This window comes from Drosophila montana, unplaced genomic scaffold (assembly GCF_035044405.1).
Source record: "Drosophila montana isolate Dmon_TW-CO22-7 unplaced genomic scaffold, ASM3504440v1 contig_1_1, whole genome shotgun sequence".
Classification (NCBI taxonomy): Eukaryota; Metazoa; Arthropoda; class Insecta; order Diptera; family Drosophilidae; genus Drosophila; species Drosophila montana.
In genome coordinates, this window is record NW_026996920.1 from 451,566 (window position 1) to 475,124 (window position 23,559).

Sequence of the window (23,559 nt, forward strand, 5' to 3'; positions counted from 1 at the left end):
ATGAAAATCTTCGCTTTAGACCAAAGAGATCATTGCTAAAAAAAAAAAAACAAGAAACATGTCCATATATAAAAATGCAATTAATTGGGCAAATCAAGCGCAAGTCTCTCTATCTCTACACCAGTATACACACACTCGTTATATAATAATTGGTTATTCATCAAGGATTGTAACTATTGCTCACTCGATCTTATTATTATCTATAAGGCTGCTCGCTCGCTCGTTTGCCCGCTGCGCGAAGACTTACCAAATTCATACCAACCAACAAAAGCAATTAATCACCATACCAATCAAATACAGCTACCTATTATACAATTATATATACATATATGATAAATTAAGCTTCAAGCTTATATAGAAGCAACCTGAAATAATGTGAGATGTTCCCTTCACAGTTCTGCAATTTGATGTTGACGTTGACAACAAATCTTAAACAGTGTCTACTAAAAACTTTTGCTCCCTACCTTTAAGATCAATAACTGCACTCAACTGAATATAATTTATCTAAAAAAATTTTTCTTATTTCTTTTACAATTTCTTAAGTATTTTTCTGATAACTATTCGTTAAAGTTCCCCAAAATATGTTCTATTACTTTTACAAATCCTGTGCACAATACCCAAATCCAAACTCAAAACACCAGCAATCCCACTGACATATTTCTGAACACACACCCCCAAACCCCCACCACAAACACTAGTACTCAAAACAAAACCAAATCAAACCGAACCAAACCGAAAAAAATCAATCGAAACAACCAACACTGAATTATACTTTTAATATATTGTCTTGTTTAAGTTTTTCTATTTTCGTTTTTAGAAAATTTTAGCATTAAGTTTCTTATCTGACCCTACGTTTGCATACCATTTTGTCTGTTTACACCACGTGCCCCTCCCCCACGCTTCAACCGAAACACACTCGCTTGTCTGTCTAATTCGAACAACTAAATCTAAATGATTTCGATTTTGCACTCTCACTTAAATGAGTTTCAATGTTTCGTAATTTAAACAAAGCAAAAAAAAAACAACAAACAACCAGTACATTTTGTAGGGTACCTCTACCGTATATGCCACCGAATAGTTGAGTGATCCCAACGATTAACATAGTATAAACAACCAACAACCTGTCTATCTCTCTCTCTCTCTCTCGTTCTTCGCTGCTGCTGTAACGTTACGTTTTAGACACCGATCAATGCTACTCAGATACGGATTGTCCCAGTGAGAAATCATGCCTGCAAGGACACTGCACCGATCCTTGTACAATGCGTGGCGCGTGTGGCATAAATGCGCTATGTCAGACAGTGCTGCATCGTCCGCGGTGCTCCTGTCCCAGCTGTCACATAGGTCGACCCGAGGTCGAGTGCAAGCCGGATCCGAAATGTGTGCCAGAAGACACAGACCCCAAGACAAAGGAGCAAATACCATGCGCCAGTGATGCCGAGTGTCCAGAGACCTTACAGTGCGGTCAATTCGGCCAATGCACAGATCCTTGCAACAATCCCCTATTTATTTGTGAAAGTAATAAAAAATGTGAGACACGTCGCCACCAGCCCGTTTGCATATGCAAATCAGGCTTTATTGTCAATGAGTATGGTGAATTGACCTGTGCACCGGATAAGCGCGAATGCTATCGCGATGATGACTGTGCCTCGAATATGGCCTGCACGGATGGCAAGTGTCGAAACCCGTGTATAGTGCCACTGGGCCGTGCCCCTATTTGTGCCGAAAATAAATCCTGTGAGGTACAAGATCATAAGCCTGTATGTATTTGCATGCGCGATTGCCAGCCATCGATATCAATATGTTTGCGTGATGCTGGTTGTCCGGCGGGCTTGGCCTGTCGTAATTATCAGTGCGTCGATCCGTGCAAGTTTGCCACGTGCGCATCCAACTCGCCATGCATTGTCGAGGATCATAAGCCGATATGTAAATTCTGCCCAACTGGATTTATAGCCGATGCCAAATACGGATGTCAAAAAGGTAAAGCACAAACGTACTCTCTCTCACAACTCTGTCAAGTGAAAGTACCTTATGTCTCTGTCTCGTTTATCGTTTATCTCTGTTTCCTGCCTCTCACACGCTCTCACCTTTTGCTAGATCTGTCTTATTGTCTGTCCCCTCAACAACAAACACACACACAAACTATTACCTGGCGAAATATATTGACCGAAGCCAATACTCAAAAATACTCGTGCCTTGTCAATTTATTTCCCCATATATTGTGTAAATGTATATAAAAGTGAGGAATTAACAATCTGTTATCGTATTAAGCTTTCGCCTGACTATATTAGGTTTAAATCAATATCTGAATATGAATTTCGAAAGCTAAACCACGAACCCAATTATCGAATCAGGAATACTCTTAATGCCCGTATAGCTTCAAACCAAAGCGCAATAACAAATAAGAAAAACTGTTATCAAAATTATTATGATCATTTGTGATCATACCCCCTCCCAACAAGGGGACCAATCAACAATAACAGATAGAAATACAAATAAACTCTTCTGAACATTCACACACGCTCATGCTCACAATGATATTAATCAAATCAATTAATCAAAATGCCTCTTGAAAACTATAAATATCTTAACCCATGACTCTAAATAAACGGTAAATAGATGTAATACTAATGGTATAAAACAAAAATATATATTCAATATGTAGCTAACTAATAGTAAAAAAAGAAACGTTTCTAATTTGAATACACCTAACCGTAAAATAATTTGTACTAAAATTATGTACTGAAATCTTTTTCCACAGCTTCGACTGTACACAAAATATTTAGTTCAAATCTTCAAACATTTAGTAGTCCCCAGGTACCCCTGTATATATAGTGCACATTCCTCCTTTGTTGTAGCTATACACTTACCTATTTATATCGAATTAATATGTAAATATTTTAACGCATTGTATTTTTTAAATTTTATACTTTTATTTGAAATATGTACAAAAATACTCCAATCCCAAAATTTAAAAAAATGTCAAAAACAAGCAGCTAAGCCAGGTGGCAACTGTTCCACAAACGAAGATTGCAGTGATGCACATCAATGCGGAGCGTCTGGTCAATGTATCGATCCCTGTCAAACTACTTGCGTGGGTGCAGTTAAGTGCATAACAAAAGCTCACAAAATTACGACATGCATTTGCTCTACAAATTCAACAGAAACTACGACTTTAAACTGTTTACATCACCGTACCGAATCGGAATCAAACGAGACGACAACAGACCCAACAAGCATTAAGTATACAGTGATGATTTTGGCAAACCAAACAGAAATGCGTACTCGTTATACTGACATAGAAGCTGACAGTGAGACTACTAGCTCATACGATAGCACAACAGAGTCATTCAAAACCACGAAACAGTTAGGCATTATGGATTCGTTGAGTCCAAAAGAAATGGTGCAACAGGGTAAAACAGAGCAACACACTACCTCAGAAGCAAATACTGAATCAACCACTTTAGAGGGCTCCACAATGGTATCAATCTCTAAAAACAGAACTACAGAAAGACTGACTACCATTTTAACTGAAAGAACTCTATCCTCTGTTACTCAAACAACGTCTGGTCCTCAGATAATGGAAACCACTTCTCCATCGAGAGAACAGCTTACTTCTTTTCCCACAACAAACCAAAGAACTTCCGCTGGATCTACTGATCCTAGTGTCACAGAAGAATCACCGCTTCCCACAGAAAAAATACCCCAAAAAACTCCACAGCATGAAACTACTCAAACTGAAAGAATACCTTCAGAGGTTTCCACCTTAGTGACTGCATCTAGGGAAACTACGACTCCATCAACAATTACTCAGCATGGTATTATGCCTGGACTGACTACCATTCCAACAGAGAGTTACCCGTCAGTTGTTTCTCAAACATCGTCTTCAGAAGACATCACGACAACTACCCAAACAACTGTACCAACTGTCTCTGAAGAATCCACAGTTTTAATAACTAAAACAGAACCGACTACTCTTGAAACTTCAAAAACTACTCAAACAGAAAGAATACCATCAGAAGTTTCCACCTTAGTGACTGAATTCAGGGAAACTACTACTCCATCAACAATTACTCAGCATGGTACTATGCCTGGACTGACAACCTTTCCAACAGAGAGATATCCGTCATTTGTTTCTCAAACCTCCTCTTCACCTGACATCACGACAACTACCCAAACAACTGTACCAACTGTCTCTGAAGAATCCACAGTTCTAATAACTAAAACAGAACCGACTACTCTTGAAACATCAAACACTACTCAAACAGAAAGAATACCATCAGAAGTTTCCACCTTAGTGACTGAATTCAGGGAAACTACTACTCCATCAACAATTACTCAGCATGGTACTATGCCTGGACTGACAACCTTTCCAACAGAGAGATATCCGTCAGTTGTTTCTCAAACGTCCTCTTCAAATCACATCAGGACAACTACCCAAATAACTGTCACTAGTACTACTGTCCCAACTGTTTCCGAAGAATCCACAGTTCTAATAACTCAAACAGAACCAACTACTCTTGAAACTTCAAAAACTACTCAAACAGAAAGAATACCATCAGAAGTTTCCACCTTAGTGTCTGAATTCAGGGAAACTACGACTCCATCAACAATTACTCAGCATGGTACTATGCCTGGACTGACTGCCATTCCAACAGAGAGATACCCGTCAGTTGTTTCTCAAACTTCCTCTTCAGAAGACATCACAACAACTACCCAAACAACTGTACCAACTGTCTCTGAAGAATCCACAGTTCTAATAACTCAAACAGAAACAACTACTCTTGAAACTTCAAAAACTACTCAAACAGAAAGAATACCATCAGAAGTTTCCACCTTAGTGACTGAATTCAGGGAAACTACTACTCCATCAACAATTACTCAGCATGGTACTATGCCTGGACTGACAACCTTTCCAACAGAGAGATATCCGTCATTTGTTTCTCAAACCTCCTCTTCACCTGACATCACGACAACTACCCAAACAACTGTACCAACTGTCTCTGAAGAATCCACAGTTCTAATAACTAAAACAGAACCGACTACTCTTGAAACTTCAAAAGCGAATCAAACTGAAAGAATACCTTCAGAGGCTTCGACCTTAGTGACTGCATCCGGGGAAACTACTACTCCATCAACAATTACTCAGCATGGTACTATGCCTGGACTGACTACCATTCCAACAGAGAGGTATCCGTCAGTTGTTTCTCAAACCTCCTCTTCAGATGACATCACGGAAACTACCCAAACAGCTGTCACTGTTACTACTGTACCAACTGTCTCTGAAGAATCCACAGTTCTAATAGCTCAAACAGAAACGACTACTCTTGAAACTTCAAAAACTACTCAAACTGAACGGATACCTTCAGAGTTTTCCACCTTAGTGACTGCATCCAGGGAAACTACGACTTCATCAACTTTAGCTCAGCATGGTACTATGCCTGGACTGACTACCATTCCAGCAGAGAGATATCCATCAGTCGTTTCTCAAACCTCCTCTTCAGATGACATCACGACAACTACCCAAACAGCTGTCACTAGTACTACTGTACCAACTGTCTCTGAAGAATCCACAGTTCTAATAACTCAAACAGAACCGACTTCTTTTGAAACTTCAGAAACGACTCAAACGGAAAGAATACCTTCAGAGGCTTCCACCTTAGTGACTGCATCCAGGGAAACAACGACTTCATCAAAAATAGCTCAGCATGGTACTATGCCTGGACTGACTACCATTCCAACAGAGAGATATCCGTCAGTTGTTTCTCAAACCTCCTCTTCAGAAGACATCACAACAACTACCCAAACAACTGTACCAACTGTCTCTGAAGAATCCACAGTTCTAGTAACTAAAACAGAACCGACTTCTCTTGAAACTTCAAAAACAACTCAATCTGAAAGAATCCCTACAGAGGTTTCCACCTCAGTGACTGCATCCAGGGAAACTACTACTCCATCAACAATTACTCAGCATGGTACTATGCCTGGACTGACTACCATTCCAACAGAGAGATATCCGTCAGTTGTTTCTCAAACCTCCTCTTCAGATGACATCACGACAACTACCCAAACAGCTGTCACTGGTACTACTGTACCAACTGTTTTTGAAGATTCCACAGTTCAAATAACTAAATCAGAACCGACTACTCTTGAAACTTCAAAAACTACTCAAACAGAAAGAATACCATCAGAAGTTTCCACCTTAGTGACTGAATTCAGGGAAACTACTACTCCATCAACAATTACTCAGCATGGTACTATGCCTGGACTGACAACCTTTCCAACAGAGAGATATCCGTCATTTGTTTCTCAAACCTCTTCTTCAGACGACATCACGATAAACACCCAAACAGCTGTCTCTAGTATTACTGTCCCAACTGTCTCTGAAGAATCCACAGTTCTAATAACTCAAACAGAACCAACTACTCTTGAAACTTCAAAAACTACTCAAACAGAAAGAATACCATCAGAAGTTTCCACCTTAGTGACTGAATTCAGGGAAACTACTACTCCATCAACAATTACTCATCATGGTACTATGCCTGGACTGACAACCTTTCCAACAGAGAGATATCCGTCATTTGTTTCTCAAACCTCTTCTTCAGAAGACATCACGACAACTACCCAAGCAACTGTACCAACTGTCTCTGAGAAATCCACAGTTCTAATAACTAAAACAGAACCGACTACTCTTGAAACTTCAAAAACGAATCAAACTGAAAGAATACCTTCAGAGGCTTCGACCTTAGTGACTGCATCCGGGGAAACTACTACTCCATCAACTATTACTCAGCATGGTACTATGCCTGGACTGACTACCATTCCAACAGAGAGATATCCGTCAGTTGTTTCTCAAACCTCCTCTTCAGATGACATCACGGAAACTACCCAAACAGCTGTCACTGTTACTAATGTACCAACTGTCTCCGAAGAATCCACAGTTCTAATAACTCAAACAGAAACGACTACTCTTGAAACTTCAAAAACTACTCAAACTGAACGAATACCTTCAGAGGCTTCCACCTTAGAGACTGCATCCAGGGAAACTACGACTTCATCAACAATAGCTCAGCATGGTACTATGCCTGGACTGACTACCATTCCAACAGAGAGATATCCATCAGTCGTTTCTCAAACCTCCTCTTCAGATAACATCACGACAACTACCCAAATAGCTGTCACTAGTACTACTGTACCAACTGTCTCTGAAAAATCCACAGTTCTAATAACTCAAACAGAACCGACTTCTTTTGAAACTTCAACAACGACTCAATCGGAAAGAATACCTCCAGAGGCTTCCACCTTAGTGACTGCACCCAGGGAAACAACGACTTCATCAACAATAGCTCAGCATGGTACTATGTCTGGACTGACTACCATTCCAACAGAGAGATATCCGTCAGTTGTTTCTCAGACCTCCTCTTCAGAAGACATCACGACAACTACCCAAACAGCTGTCACTGGTACTACTGTACCAACTGTTTCTGAAGAATCCACAGTTCTAATAACTAAAACAGAACCGACTACTCTTGAAACTTCAAAAACTACTCAAACGGGTAGAATACCTTCAGAGGGTTCCACCTTAGTGACTGCATCCGGGGAATCTACGACTTCATCAACAATAGCTCAGGATGGTACTATGCCTAAACTGACTACCATTCCAACAGAGAGATATCCATCAGTCGTTTCTCAAACCTCCTCTTCAGATGACATCACGACAACTACCCAAACAGCTGTCACTAGTACTACTGTACCAACTGTCTCTGAAGAATCCACAGTTCTAATAACTCAAACAGAACCGACTTCTTTTGAAACTTCAACAACGACTCAATCGGAAAGAATACCTTCAGAGGCTTCCACCTTAGTGACTGCACCCAGGGAAACACTCAACGACTCAAACAGGACTTCAGGGCTCACTCCATCAACTAGCTCAGCATGGTACTATGCCTGGACTGACTACCATTCCAACAGAGAGATATCCGTCAGTTGTTTCTCAAACCTCCTCTTCAGATGACATCACGACAACTACCCAAACAGCTGTCACTGGTACTACTGTACCAACTGTTTTTGAAGATTCCACAGTTCAAATAACTAAAACAGAACCGACTACTCTTGAAACTTCAAAAACTACTCAAACGGAAAGAATACCTTCAGAGGTTTCCACCTTAGTGACTGCATCCAGGGAAACTACGACTCCATCAACAATAACTCAGCATGGTACTATGCCTGGACTGACTACCATTCCAACAGAGAGATATCCGTCAGTTGTTTCTCAAACATCCTCTTCAGAAGACATCACGACAACTACCCAAACAGCTGTCTCTGGTACTACTGTACCAACTGTCTCTGAAGAATCCACAGTTCTAATAACTCAAACAGAACCACTACTCTTGAAACTTCAAAAACTACTCAAACGAAAGAATACCATCAGAAGTTTCCACCTTAGTGACTGATCAGGGAAACTACTACTCCATCAACAATTACTCATCATGGCACTATGCCTGGACTGACAACCTTTCCTTGAAACTTCAAAAACGACTCAAACGGAAAGAATACCTTCAGAGGCTTCCACCTTAGTGACTGCATCCAGGGAAACTACTACTCCATCAACAATTACTCAGCATGGTATCTATGCCTGGACTGACTACCATTCCAACAGAGAGATATCCGTCAGTTGTTTCTCAAACCTCGTCTTCAGAAGACATCACGACAACTACCCAAACAACTGTACCAACTGTCTCTGAAGAATCCACAGTTCTAATAACTAAAACAGAACCGACTACTCTTGAAACTTCAAAAACGACTCAAACGGAAAGAATACCTTCAGAGGCTTCCACCTTAGTGACTGCATCCAGGGAAACTACTACTCCATCAACAATTACTCAGCATGGTACTATACCCGGACTGACTACCATGCCAACAGAGAGATATCCGTCAGTTGTTTCTCAAACCTCCTCTTCAGATGACATCACAACAACTACCCAAACAGCTGTCACTGGTACTACTGTACCAACTGTCTCTGAAGAATCCACAGTTCTAATAAACTCGAAACGACAACCGACTTCTTTTGAAACTTCAGAAACGACTCAAACGGAAAGAATACCTTCAGAGGCTTCCACCTTAGTGACTGCATCCAGGGAAACTACGACTCCATCAACAATTACTCAGCATGGTACTATGCCTGGACTGACTACCATTCCAACAGAGAGATATCCGTCAGTTGTTTCTCAAACATCTTCTTCAGAAGACATCACGACAACTACCCAAACAACTGTACCAACTGTCTCTGAAGAATCCACAGTTCTAATAACTCAAACAGAACCGACTACTCTTGAAACTTCAAAAACGACTCAAACGGAAAGAATACCTTCAGAGGCTTCCACCTTAGTGACTGCATCCAGGGAAACTACGACTCCATCAACAATTACTCAGCATGGTACTATGCCTGGACTGACTACCATTCCAACAGAGAGATATCCGTCAGTTGTTTCTCAAACATCTTCTTCAGAAGACATCACGACAACTACCCAAACAACTGTACCAACTGTCTCTGAAGAATCCACAGTTCTAATAACTAAAACAGAACCGACTACTCTTGAAACTTCAAAAACGACTCAAACGGAAAGAATACCTTCAGAGGCTTCCACCTTAGTGACTGCATCCAGGGAAACTACTACTCCATCAACAATTACTCAGCATGGTACTATGCCTGGACTGACTACCATTCCAACAGAGAGATATCCGTCAGTTGTTTCTCAAACCTCCTCTTCAGATGACATCACGACAACTACCCAAACAGCTGTCACTGGTACTACTGTACCAACTGTCTCTGAAGAATCCACAGTTCTAATAACTAAAACAGAACCGACTACTCTTGAAACTTCAAAAACGACTCAAACGGAAAGAATACCTTCAGAGGCTTCCACCTTAGTGACTGCATCCAGGGAAACTACTACTCCATCAACAATTACTCAGCATGGTACTATGCCTGGACTGACTACCATTCCAACAGAGAGATATCCGTCAGTTGTTTCTCAAACCTCATCTTCAGAAGACATCATGACAACTACCCAAACAACTGCACCAACTATCTCTGAAGAATCCACAGTTCTAATAACTAAAACAGAACCGACTACTCTTGAAACTTCAAAAACGACTCAAACGGAAAGAATACCTTCAGAAGCTTCCACCTTAGTGACTGCATCCAGGGAAACTACTACTCCATCAACAATTACTCAGCATGGTACTATGCCCGGACTGACTACCATTCCAACAGAGAGATATCCGTCAGTTGTTTCTCAAACCTCATCTTCAGATGACATCACGACAACTACCCAAACAGCTGTCACTGGTACTACTGTACCAACTGTCTCTGAAGAATCCACAGTTCTAATCACTCAAACGCAACCGACTTCTTTTGAAACTTCAAAAACGACTCAAACGGAAAGAATACCTTCAGAGGCTTCCACCTTAGTGACTGCATCCAGAGAAACTATGACTCCATCAACTATTACTCAGCATGGTACTATGCCTGGACTGACTACCATACCAACAGAGAGATATCCGTCAGTTGTTTCTCAAACATCTTCTTCAGAAGACATCACGACAACTACCCAAACAACTGTACCAACTGTCTCTGAAGAATCCACAGTTCTAATAACTCAAACAGAACCGACTACTCTTGACACTTCAAAAACGACTCAAACGGAAAGAATACCTTCAGAGGCTTCCACCTTAGTGACTGCGTCCAGGGAAACTACGACTCCATCAACAATTACTCAGCATGGTACTATGCCTAGACTGACTACTATTTCAACAGAGAGACATCCGTCAGTTGTTTCTCAAACATCTTCTTTAGAAGACATCACGACAACTACCCAAACAACTGTACCAACTGCCTCTGAAGAATCCACAGTTCTAATAACTAAAACAGAACCGACTACTCTTGAAACTTCAAACACTACTCAATCTGAAAGAATCCCTTCAGAGGTTTCCACCTCAGTGACTGCATCCAGGGAAACTACTTCTCCATCAACAATTACTCAGCATGGTACTATGCCTGGACTGACTATCATTCCAACAGAGAGATATCCGTCAGTTGTTTCTCAAACCTCCTCTTCAGATGACATCACGACAACTACCCAAACAGCTGTCACTGGTACTACTGTACCAACTGTCTCTGAAGAATCCACAGTTCTAATAACTAAAACAGAACCGACTACTCTTGAAACTTCAAAAACGACTCAAACGGAAAGAATACCTTCAGAGGCTTCCACCTTAGTGACTGCATCCAGGGAAACTACGACTCCATCAACAATTACTCAGCAAGGTACTCTGCCTGGACTGAGTACCATTCCAATAGAGAGATATCCGTCAGTTGTTTCTCAAACCTTCTCTTCTGATGACATTACGACAACTACCCAAACAGCTGTCACTGGTACTAGTGTACCAACTATCTCTGAAGAATCCACAGTTCTAATAACTCAAACAGAACCGACTACTCTTGAAACTTCAAAAACGACTCAAACGGAAAGAATACTTTCAGAGGCTTCCACCTTAGTGACTGCATCAAGGGAAACTACTTCTTCATCAACAATTACTCAGCATGGTACTATACCTGGACTGACTACCATTCCAACAGAAAGATATCCATCAGTTGTTTCTCAAACCTCCTCTTCAGATGACATCACGACAACTACCCAAACAGCTGTCACTGGTACTACTGTACCAACTGTCTCTGAAGAATCCACAGTTCTAATAACTCAAACAGAACCAACGTCTCTTGACACTTCAAAAACGACTCAAGCGGAGAGAATACCTTCAGAGGCTTCCACCTTAGTGACAGCATCCAGGGAAAATGCTACTCCATCAACAATTACTCAGCACTATGCACTTACTATACCAACTGAAAGTATTACTTCAGCTGTTACTCAAACGTCATCTTCGGTGGCAGAATCTCGAGAAAGTACCACGCCATCAACAATTACTGAGCACACAACTGTGCCAGGACTGACTACTTATCCTACTGAAAGAATTCCATTGACAACATTTCAAACTGAAAGAACTCTATCCGCTGTTACTCAAACGCCAGTTCCACCTGAGACCACGACAACAACCCAAATAACTTTCCCAAGTTCTCCTGTACCGACTGTCTCTAAAGAATCCCCAGCTTCAACAGAACAAACTACCCAAGATACTCAAGAAAACATTTCAAATAAAAAAATACCTATGGAGAGTTCCACTTTAGTTCCAGCCTTAAAAGAAACACCTATAACATTTACACCGACCGATCTGGGAACTACACCGGGGCCTACTTACGGAATTACTTCATTGGTTGACGAATTTAATATTAGTCATTATCCGACTACAACTGAAGGACCTTCAAATAGTACGATGCCTTTCTTTTATACATCAATGGGTTATCCACGCAGCACAAGTACTCAGAGCGTTACAGTAACAACTATGATAGGCTTAGGTTTTCAAGAAACGACACCGGTAACGGAAGGTACGCGTAGTTATTTTGGTGAGCCAAATGCCACAGACATGACTCGAACAGAAGAACACACAACACAACTATTTCCAACTTGCATCATAACAAACGATTGTTCTGACAATGAGATATGTTTGAATGCATTCTGCATTAGACCCTGCGAGTATTACGAAAACCTTTGTAATGTTCAGAATTATTCTGTTTGTCGTACATTGAACCACACCGCTATGTGCTATTGTGATACCGACGCAGATGTAAATAAACCCGGTTGCTCTATTAATGCAGGTAACTAAAGCTGTGTTTGTAAATGTTAAGACTTTATATCGATCCACATGTTCCTTAAAAGTGAATGAGTTGCAAAGAACCCTAGGGTTGCGGTAAAGAATCTTATTGGCATCCGAGGCTCCAACTACTTTAATCGCCAATGCATCTGGCAATACGTAGCAGCCAACTTCAATTTGATGTCATATTGTCTTCTTCTTCTTTTTTTATGGACTTCTTATCATATCTCCTCCCACTTATGCCATAAATGACCAGCCGAACTTGTTTGCTGGCACGTGCATGTTTTATTCTTTTCGTTCTGTCCCTAGCAATTCAATCCCAGTGTTTTCTGTGTGCCAATATGAAGGGCATCAAAACGCTTCAAACTCTACTGCATTTGTACTTCTTCCCCCGGCTCTTATCACTGGCTCCTCTGCTGTTATTCGTATATGTATGTATATGCCTGCACTCACCACAATCACCCATCACGAAAACACCAATCGGACTAGCTCTTGAACCCTGTGTATGTGTTCGCCAATGGAGTAATAAATGTATTCACCAAAGTTTGAATGCCAATCAAGTAGAGATCACTCTTTCTAGTTCTTGTTCTCGATCATGTTAGTTGCCTGCTTCATGTTTGCCTGCCTGCCTGCTGCAATTACGTGTATCATCAAGCCCTATATCATATTACTTAATGTGGAATGTCCTTTGATTCCTTACGGAAAGTGATCGATGTGCATGTTATATGTCAGCGTTGCGATCACATCATCTTTGTGTTATATAAGAAAATTTGTGTTGATTTTTGTTGTATTTAGTACATATGTTTGTTTGTATATATTAATATACTTTATAGAAAAGTTCACATAATCGCGTGCAGTAAGTTACTTATCTTTATATAATATGATTAATTAATTGCATGGCATGCCTGGTGGCTGTACTAATCGGTGTTGTATATGCTAAGGCTTTTATAAAAGTGCACTAACCCAAAATATTCAAATCTTTCTTGCTTGCTTGCCTGCATGTGTATATGTTGTTTTGCTACAACAACAACAACAACAGCAGCTAAACAAAAACGTAACAACATTATATATTATGTACTTATAAGCTTAATAGTATTAGATGTGCTAGAAGGTGCCTCAAGTGGCAGCATAAGAACACATATTTGATTTATAATAATTTACTAACAGTATTGAAACAAGTCAAGAAAAACTACCTATCAAACAGGTTTCTTAAAAAATATAAGCACTGATAATATGAATTAAACATGTTTAAACGAATGTTTTAACCGAAAGCCATACCTTATACCTCAATTAATGCAAACAATTTACTTTACCATGGAACCTCAAATCGCAACAACAGAAATCGGTTGTGCCTCCAGCGATGAATGCCCAACTCAACAAGCATGCGTAAATGCGCTTTGCGTGGATCCCTGTGCCTATGAGAATCCATGCGGTCGCAGTGATGATTGTCGCGTTGTTGCTCATCAACCAGTTTGTGCCAACGGTGGGTTTTTGTCACAAATTTTGGTCCCATTCAATAAAAACAATGTTTTTATTTATATTTTTCGATTTTTAGCCTGCGAGTGTCAGCGCAAATCTGACTGTCGGAATGGTTTTGAATGTGATGGTTGTCACTGTCGTGACAGTAAGTACAATGGTATTTAGTGCAAATAATTGGATTGTGTTATTAAATTTAGATATTACAGCAACAGGTCGCACTCCTGGCTGTGAGCACTGCCCGCCAGGCGCAAAGTGTGATCCCACCACTGGTGCTTGTATTAAAGGTATGTACGGGTTTTCGATTTTTCCAAAATTAAGTGGTGTATACAGCATTAATCATACTAGGCAACTCCTAAACACTAACAAGTGTAAATATAATATTGTGTACATATTTGTATTATAAAATAACAACCCTTTACCCATGTAAATATGTCTCTCTCCCTAGCTAATGTAACAATAACAACTAGTACTACCAAGAAAACCACAGTGAAACCGACAACAACAGCACAAACAACAACAACAGCTACAACAGCTAACCCAAACACTGGTGATGACATGTTGCCAACCTTAAGCAAGGGTAACACCACTAGCACCACCATCATCACTACTAGCACTGAAACGAGCACAGTCATAGGTGCTACTAACAAAACCAGCACAAGTAAATCCACCATTGAGACTACAACCATCAAGTCGGGGCACACGAAAGGCTATCGGGATGGTGAAAACAATATAACCGATACGCCAACACCAAGGCCCGTGATTACAACAACCACACTGGCTAGCAAAGATGGTGGCAGGCGCACTACAACCCCAAAAATGAAGACGACTCGGCTTGATACCTCAAATGAGATACCAGAGACGACAACTATGACCAGCACAACGCCTTGGCCCACGGAACTACCAACTAGAGCAGGCACAACAACGGAAATCAACGATCTAATCACGGTGTACACAACAACATCCACGCCAACACCGAACACCACAGATATTACAGTTATTAACCCATGTACAGTAGATACTAACTGTGCTCCTAACGAGCACTGTAAGCTGGGGCGTTGCAAACCCAAAGGTATATACATTCGTCTATACAATTGGCTATGCTGTCACTTTCGGTACCCAAAATGTTGTAATATTCTAATTTTATTTGTATACCTTTTGTATCCTCTTGTAAATATATATATACAAATTTCAATATTTTCTATACACATGTATAAGTACCAAAGTGACTAGTGTGCATTTCACATTCCGTACATTTACAATATGTTAGTTTCCAACACCGAAGTTTAAATACCTTTGCAGACAAATTGCATTGGTATATGTAGGCTTTATTATGTTTTCAAAATTGTTTTTACCTTTTTAACTCACTTCACCAATCTTATAATTGCTATATAACATAGAATACATATTTTGGTGTATCTCAACTATGTAATAGTTACTTAAACCATACATCATTTTAATGACTCTTTCTTGTATAGTTAGGTCAAAATGCCATAACAAATGTCCAGAACTTTCGTCATTTGGACATATTACAAATTATATCAGTATTATAACAGCTATAGAACCGACTCTGGCAAATAAATTAGAACAGCCTTTCAGGACTCAGCTCTTTATAATAGTCAATTATTATAAGAGCTTACGTCTTACAGTGAAAACTTTATGACAACCCATCTGCAAAAGAATCAAATTGAATAATTGCTTTACATTCTGCACATAATATAACGAATACATGATATACATACCTTGTACATATGAGAACCCTCCAAATTATAAGCCTAACATATTTACATTTCAAACATAAGTTAATGAATCAACATCAGTAATAAAAATGTTAACCAAATCAATAATTTCTAACAAGTAGAGCCACCTGGCACGCCTAAAACACCTGAACCATGCCAATCAAACAATGATTGCATTGAAAGCGAGGCCTGTTACATGGGTTTGTGTCACGATCCCTGCGAATTTGCCAAAATTTGTGCTTCGAGTGCCAAGTGTACAGCGAAGAGTCACCGACCAATTTGCAGCTGTCCGCAGGGTCATGAAGGCAACCCGATGGTCAAGTGTGTGCCAACTCAAACTTCAAGTAAGCAACTAATTAATTAACCAACAATTTCATCAAATACATCAAATTTAATACAACTAAGAACAGTTAGTGCGGCCTTTTGAGACTGACAAGGTCAATTACTCATCTTGTCTCTTATCTTTCACAGTGGAATGTACGGACAACTCAGATTGCGGAATTACGGAAGCCTGCATCAATGAGCATTGCCAGCACCCTTGCGACGTGCATGATCCATGTGCCCAGAACGCGGTTTGTATCAATGCCAATCATGCAGCTGATTGCAGTTGCCTGGACGGCTATCAGGGCAACGGTTTCGTCGGTTGCCAGCCAGGTTAGTAGCTATAACCAGCACTTGGTGCACTTTTGCTTTCCTCAAGATATTCAATGCTAATATGACACAAAATATTTAATTTCCTAAAATGTCTCTCTCTTTCATACACTGTACAAAATCCCTGTACACCTGTCAACACATGTATAAAATTGTACCGCCCTGACTCACGTACAAAAACAACACGAATCGAATTATAAATACACGAAACAAACCGCACCGTAACCTTAACCCAAACCATAGCACGCACCCACGTCTGTCAATACAACGAGGATTGTCCACCCAATAAGCTATGCGATCGCCTTAATCGACGCTGTATTAATCCTTGCCAAGAGGATTCGTGCGGTGAGAACGCCGAGTGTGTTCCGGTCAACCATGGCATCGATTGTCGCTGCTTGCCCGGATACCTAGGCAATGCGTACGTTCTGTGCCAGCAATCCCAGGGTTGTCGCTCCAATTCCGAGTGTGATGTCAGCCAGGCATGCATAAATGGCAAGTGTATATCGCCTTGTCAGTGTGGTGCCTATGCCCTGTGTGATGTCATCAATCATCGTGGCGTTTGCAAGTGCCCACCTGGATACAATGGTAATCCAGAAGTGGGTTGCAGTCCACCGCAGAATCCATGCGACCCCAACCCATGCGGTGTGAATGCGCAGTGTGAGTTGGACAACGGAAATCCCATATGCTTCTGCCCCAAAGGACTTACGGGTAATCCGTTCAAGAATTGCAGTAAGTATCTCTTGAGTTTTTTAATTAAATACAAATGTAAGCCATCGCTTAATCGCAGTTCCTGAGGGCGATGAATGCATACCCAATCCTTGTGGTCCCAACTCCGGCTGTCGGCGCGTCAACGGTGCTCCGGTTTGCTTCTGTTTGCCTGAATATGAAGGTCAACCTCCACTCATAGCTTGTGAGTTGCCCTCGAATCCATGCGAACCCTCGCCGTGCGGGCCCAATACGCAGTGTGCAGTGCTGAGCAATGGATTCTCCAAATGCACCTGCCTCCCAGGCTATGTGGAGAGTCCCAACACCATACGCGGCTGCGTGGAGCCAATCAATCCCTGTGAACCTAATCCTTGTGGCACAGGTGCCATCTGCGACTCATCCCGCCAGCCTGTCTGCTACTGTCCGGACAACAAGATTGGAAATCCTTTCAGAATTTGCGAGAAGCCAGCGGTCTCTGTTGAACTGTGTCAGCCCGGTCCATGTGGTCGCAATGCTGACTGCTATGTGGCCGGAAATCGAGAGGAATGCTTCTGCCGTTCGGGCTACGTTGGAGATGCATACCAGGGCTGTACGGAACCAAGTCGCACTGTGTGTGATCCCAATCCCTGCGGACCCAATGCCAACTGCGTTGTTGCTGGTGATGGTCAAACAGCTTGTGTGTGCCCTGAAGGTCTGTCTGGCGATCCGACATCCGTCGCCGGCTGCCATGGCTACGAATGTCAAGTGGATGCCGACTGTCCTCAGAACAAGGCTTGTATGGGCTTCCGTTGCTACGATCCCTGCCCTGGTGCCTGCGGCCAAGGGGCCAATTGCCGCGTGGAACAACATCATCCCGTTTGTTCTTGCAATGCTGGCTTAACCGGCAATCCTGGCGTGCGCTGCTTTGCGTTGGATTTACCAAAGGCCAACCCCTGTGTGCCTAGTCCATGCGGTTTGAACAGCGAGTGCAAATTGCTAAATAACCGCGCTGTCTGCTCATGCCTACCTGGATATCTGGGCGATCCTCAGGCCGGCTGTAAGCCGGAATGCGATATTAACTCGGACTGCGGAGAGTTACAATCCTGCATAAATCACAAGTGCGTGGATCCTTGTGCTGGCACCATCTGCGGTATTAATGCTATTTGCAATGTGCGTCAGCATACACCTGTTTGCCATTGTCTCGATGGCTTCGCTGGAGATGCCTTCCTCCAGTGTGTGCCTGTTGGCATTTTGAAGAACATCTCACGTGATCCTTGTGCACCTTCCCCTTGTGGACCAAATGATGTATGCTCCGTATTTGGCGATGGTGTAGCACTATGTGATCCTTGCTTTGGACCCAATGCCCAGCAGAATCCGCGCTGTAGACCAGAATGTATTGCAAACTCCGACTGTCCCTTTGATCGTGCATGCTTGGGTCAACGTTGTTTGGATCCCTGCCCCGGCTCCTGTGGACGCAACGCTATTTGCAACGTGTACGAGCATAACCCAGTATGTGCTTGCCCTAACGGACTCTATGGCAATCCCTACGAACAATGTGCACCACCCTCGCCAATTGTACCAACACCTTCGGCTAGCTGTGCTAAGCTGCAGTGCGGACCCAATGCCGATTGCAAACGCCAGAGTGGAGGTTTGGCATGCGTCTGCCGCAAGGGTTACTTTGGGAATCCCTACTTTGGCTGTCGACCGGAATGCGTGCTCAACAGTGACTGTTCTGCGGACAAATCTTGTGTGAATTCCAAGTGTGTGGACGCTTGTGTCGGTGTCTGTGGCGTCAATGCCGTGTGTCGTGTCGTTAACCATGCACCAGTTTGTGTGTGCGCCGAGGGTTACAGTGGTGATGCTTTCGTGGCATGCAATCCTTATTACTTGCCGCCAGTGTCACCGCCTACCGATCGTCGTAATCCGTGCGAGCCCTCGCCTTGTGGCCCGAACTCGCGTTGCTTGGCTTCAGCTGACGGTTATGCCGCTTGCTCCTGTCTACCCAATTTCAAGGGTGCTCCACCAGTTTGCCAGCCAGAGTGCGTTGTTAGCACAGAGTGTGCGCCCAACCAGGCGTGCATCAATCAACGCTGCGCCGATCCTTGCCCAGGTACTTGCGGCATTGGTGCGCGGTGTGAGGTTCTGAATCACAATCCGATTTGCTCATGTGAGGCACTGTTTGAGGGTGATCCATTCGTGTCTTGCTCGCGCGTGCCTGAACCGCCACCAGATGGCAAATCACCAGCAAATCCTTGCGTACCATCGCCGTGCGGTCCCAACTCCATATGCCAGATCAAACAGAATCGACCAGTGTGCTCGTGTGTTGCCAATTATATAGGCAGTCCCCCTTACTGCCGACCCGAGTGCACGCTAAGCAGTGAATGCCCCACCGATAAGGCATGCATACAGGAAAAATGTCAGAATCCATGCGCGAACACTTGTGGACACAATGCCCGCTGCACGGTAGTTGCGCACTCAGCTCATTGCAGCTGCGACGCAGGATACGAGGGCGACGCCTTCGTGGGCTGCTCAAAGGTCATAGAACAGAGTAAGTTGAAAATTGTATTTTGAATGGATATACGTTACTATCTTTATTAATCTACCACAGAACCACACGATCACATCAATCCCTGTTATCCAAATCCGTGCGCAGAGAATGCAGTGTGCACACCGCATAATGACGCCGCTCGGTGCAGCTGCATTGAGCCCTATTTCGGGGATCCATACAACACCGGCTGTCGACCAGAATGTATATACAATTCGGAATGTCCATCGTCATTGGCCTGCATTAAGCAGCACTGCCGAAATCCTTGCACTGGCGCATGCGGTCCCAATGCCGAGTGCGGAGTGATCAACCATTTACCCACTTGCAGTTGCACGCGTGGCTTCGAGGGCGATCCCTTCGTAGGCTGCAAACGCACTTCCATTGGACCCATCAGCGTGTGTGAGCCCAATCCTTGTGGACCGAATAGTATATGCCGCACAGTTGAGGGTCATCCAACATGCAGCTGTCAGGTTGGTTACTTTGGCGCACCACCCACATGCCGCCCAGAGTGTGTAGTTAGCTCAGAGTGTGCTCAGCATTTGGCATGTATTAATCAAAAGTGCGCCGATCCATGCAGTGGCACATGCGGCTTCAATGCCAAGTGTCAAGTGAACAATCACAATCCCATCTGTACTTGCCCAAGTGAATATGTAGGAGATCCATTCGAACAATGTGTTCCTAAACGTAAGTAACGGCAACAAAACAAATAAGTCAACTTTTTCTCAACTTTTGATTCTTACTTCAGCGCCTGAATCACGACCCGCTGTCAATCCCTGCCTACCCAATCCCTGTGGGCCAAATGCCATGTGCCGCGATGTGAACAATCGTGCAGAGTGCTCTTGCTTGGAGGGCATGTTCGGTGCACCACCCAGCTGCCGACCCGAATGCGTTATTAACCAGGACTGCCCTTCGAATCGCGCCTGCATACGCCAGCGCTGCGAAGATCCCTGCATTGGCACTTGTGGCTTCAATGCATTGTGTAATACACAGCATCATCAGCCCAAGTGCAGTTGTCTTGAAGGTTACGAAGGTGATCCGTACACGGGTTGCAACATGCATCAAAGTGAGTACATCTTATTTGACCATTTGCAATCTCGTCAACGCGGTCAGTTGCATAACTGTGATGCACCTCAACCGCCTATTTGCCTGGTTAATGTTAAATGTTTTTTTCAGTGGTATTATAGACTAAGGGCTTATGGTTCTCATTTCATGCATGTTCTTTGTATTGTGTACATATCCTTTCATCACTCTATCATCTACCTTTACCTTGTACCCACGAAGAGTTGCGCAAATGAAACTTAGAAGCACTACTAGTCATTTTCAATGCTATAAAGAATTTGAGAGATTTGAATGCGCTTATGACAAAGAATCAAAAATGTATCATGCATGCTGATAGAAGTTTTTTTAAATGAAAATTCAAAGCATACATCATATGATAAAGATTCTTTGAAATGGTTATTAAAAAAAAAATGCAATATATTATTAATATGTTGCATTTTTTTAAGTATAGATTAAATTCGTAGACCTCGGTACAGGGTATTATTTTCAGTTCAACACTCTCGACAAGATAATTTTTAGCTATTTGTTATGTATGTCAATGTCTAGCTTGTAAGCCTATTCTGTATATTTATCTATATCTTTAATTTATTATATTCATCATCGACCTGCTTGCTATTCCTATGCCTATGTCCATGTTTATACCAGTTGTGGTGCTCGATGTACCCACTGATCCATGCTATCCATCGCCATGTGGTGCAAATGCCATTTGTCGCGAACGCAACGGTGCTGGCTCATGCAGCTGCATTCAAAATTATTTTGGTGATCCATACATAAATTGCCAACCCGAGTGTGTGCAAAACAGCGACTGTCCCGGTAGCAAGGCTTGCATCAATATGAAGTGTCGCGATCCCTGCGCGAATGCGTGCGGTTTTAATGCGGTTTGTCGCGTTGCTCATCATCAACCCGTGTGCAGTTGTGAGCCAGGTTTCACAGGAAATCCATTACGCGCCTGCGTGGAGCGACCCACAAGTATGCACTCCCAATTGAGCGATATAGAGTCTCTGATTAAACTATGATCCCACATGCCTGATTGTAGATATGTACCTGCCACTGCCCAAAGATCCATGCAGACCGTCCCCCTGCGGCCTCTTTAGCACCTGTCATGTTGTTGGGAGTCGTCCAGTCTGCGCTTGCTTGCCAGATTATATGGGCAATCCACCCAACTGCAAGCCGGAGTGTTTGACAAGTGCAGAGTGTACCTCAGATAGGGCCTGCATTAATCAGAGATGCCGCGATCCCTGCCCCGGCACCTGTGGCTACAATGCGCGCTGTCGGACGACGAATCATTCGCCCATCTGCAGCTGCTTTGATGGTTATACTGGTGATCCATTCCATCAGTGCGTGCCCGAGCAAAGTATGTCTTCCATAGTCCCCCCTTGTTAGACAGCATCAATTTAAATAATTCAACCTTGCCATGATTGTAGAACCAGCACCCATACCCGATCCCATACAACCAGTTAATCCCTGCGTGCCTTCGCCCTGCGGCCCTAACTCACAGTGCCAAGTCGCAAGTAGCGGTGCCGTCTGCGCCTGCCTCAACAACTACATAGGACGTCCTCCTGCTTGCCGGCCCGAATGCAGCATTAATTCTGAGTGCCCGGCTCGTATGGCCTGCATGAATGCACGCTGCGCCGATCCATGCATTGGCTCCTGTGGCAATAACGCGGTCTGCCATGTCAGCTTCCACGCGCCCGTGTGCATGTGCCAGCAAGGCTACACAGGAGATCCATTTTCCGGCTGCTACAAGATCTTAGAAAGTAGGTCCCGTTCTTTAAACTCACTCTTCCCGAACCTTTTATGTCAATGCACTCAATCATGTTGTCTGTTAACTACACAGCACCCGTAGAAACCACACAACCCTGTCGACCCAGCCCTTGTGGTCTGAACGCTCTATGTGAAGAGCGTAATCAAGCCGCAGCCTGCAAATGTTTGCCAGAATACTTTGGCGATCCGTACGTCGAATGCCGACCCGAGTGTGTAATCAACTCGGATTGCCCCAAAACACGTGCCTGTGTCAACCAGAAGTGCGTCGATCCATGTCCTGGTATGTGCGGCCATAGAGCGCTATGTGCCGTATTTAATCACGCGCCCAACTGCGAATGCCTGCCAGGCTATACAGGAAATCCCATAGTGGGCTGCCATTTAATACCCGAATCGCCACGCTGTAAGACTGACCTACTAGATAGAAGCACGTTTAAACCAATCCCAATTAATAGCACACTCTTTAATGTGTCTAGATCCCGATCCTATTGTGCCCGAAAATCCATGTCAACCCTCACCATGCGGCTTATATAGCAACTGCCGCGCACTCAACGGTCATGCAGTCTGCTCATGCATTCCAAATTATGTGGGCGCACCACCTAACTGCCGGCCCGAATGCATGAGCAGTTCGGAATGCAGCCAGGACAAGTCCTGCATTAACGAGCGCTGCAAAGATCCTTGCCCCGGCACATGCGGCAACAATGCGCTCTGTCGCGTCGTAAATCACAATCCCATTTGCTCCTGCAGCCCTGGCTACAGTGGTGATCCTTTCGTACGCTGTCTACTCGAAGAAAGTAAGAAAACATCGTTACATCCATTCATAAAATACAAGCTTGCTTCGGCTCGCTTGCCTCATTTCATCCCATGCCAAAAATC

At 43.1% G+C, this 23,559-nt stretch overlaps 1 protein-coding gene across 1 annotated transcript in view; it reads left to right on the forward strand.

The window, feature by feature from the left end:
• dpy (dumpy) overlaps positions 1-23,559 on the forward strand; it is a 114,492-nt gene that overhangs the window by 44,585 nt on the left and 46,348 nt on the right. The window contains exons 12-27 of the mRNA XM_064679377.1: positions 1,180-1,977; positions 14,108-14,251; positions 14,324-14,392; positions 14,445-14,531; positions 14,693-15,316; positions 16,106-16,327; positions 16,455-16,637; positions 16,878-17,363; positions 17,422-19,866; positions 19,927-20,547; positions 20,609-20,926; positions 21,568-21,891; positions 21,959-22,276; positions 22,347-22,679; positions 22,760-23,086; positions 23,160-23,477. Coding sequence (XP_064535447.1) covers positions 1,180-1,977; positions 14,108-14,251; positions 14,324-14,392; positions 14,445-14,531; positions 14,693-15,316; positions 16,106-16,327; positions 16,455-16,637; positions 16,878-17,363; positions 17,422-19,866; positions 19,927-20,547; positions 20,609-20,926; positions 21,568-21,891; positions 21,959-22,276; positions 22,347-22,679; positions 22,760-23,086; positions 23,160-23,477 — 7,617 coding nt within the window. The remainder of the gene's footprint in view (positions 1-1,179; positions 1,978-14,107; positions 14,252-14,323; positions 14,393-14,444; positions 14,532-14,692; positions 15,317-16,105; positions 16,328-16,454; positions 16,638-16,877; positions 17,364-17,421; positions 19,867-19,926; positions 20,548-20,608; positions 20,927-21,567; positions 21,892-21,958; positions 22,277-22,346; positions 22,680-22,759; positions 23,087-23,159; positions 23,478-23,559) is intronic.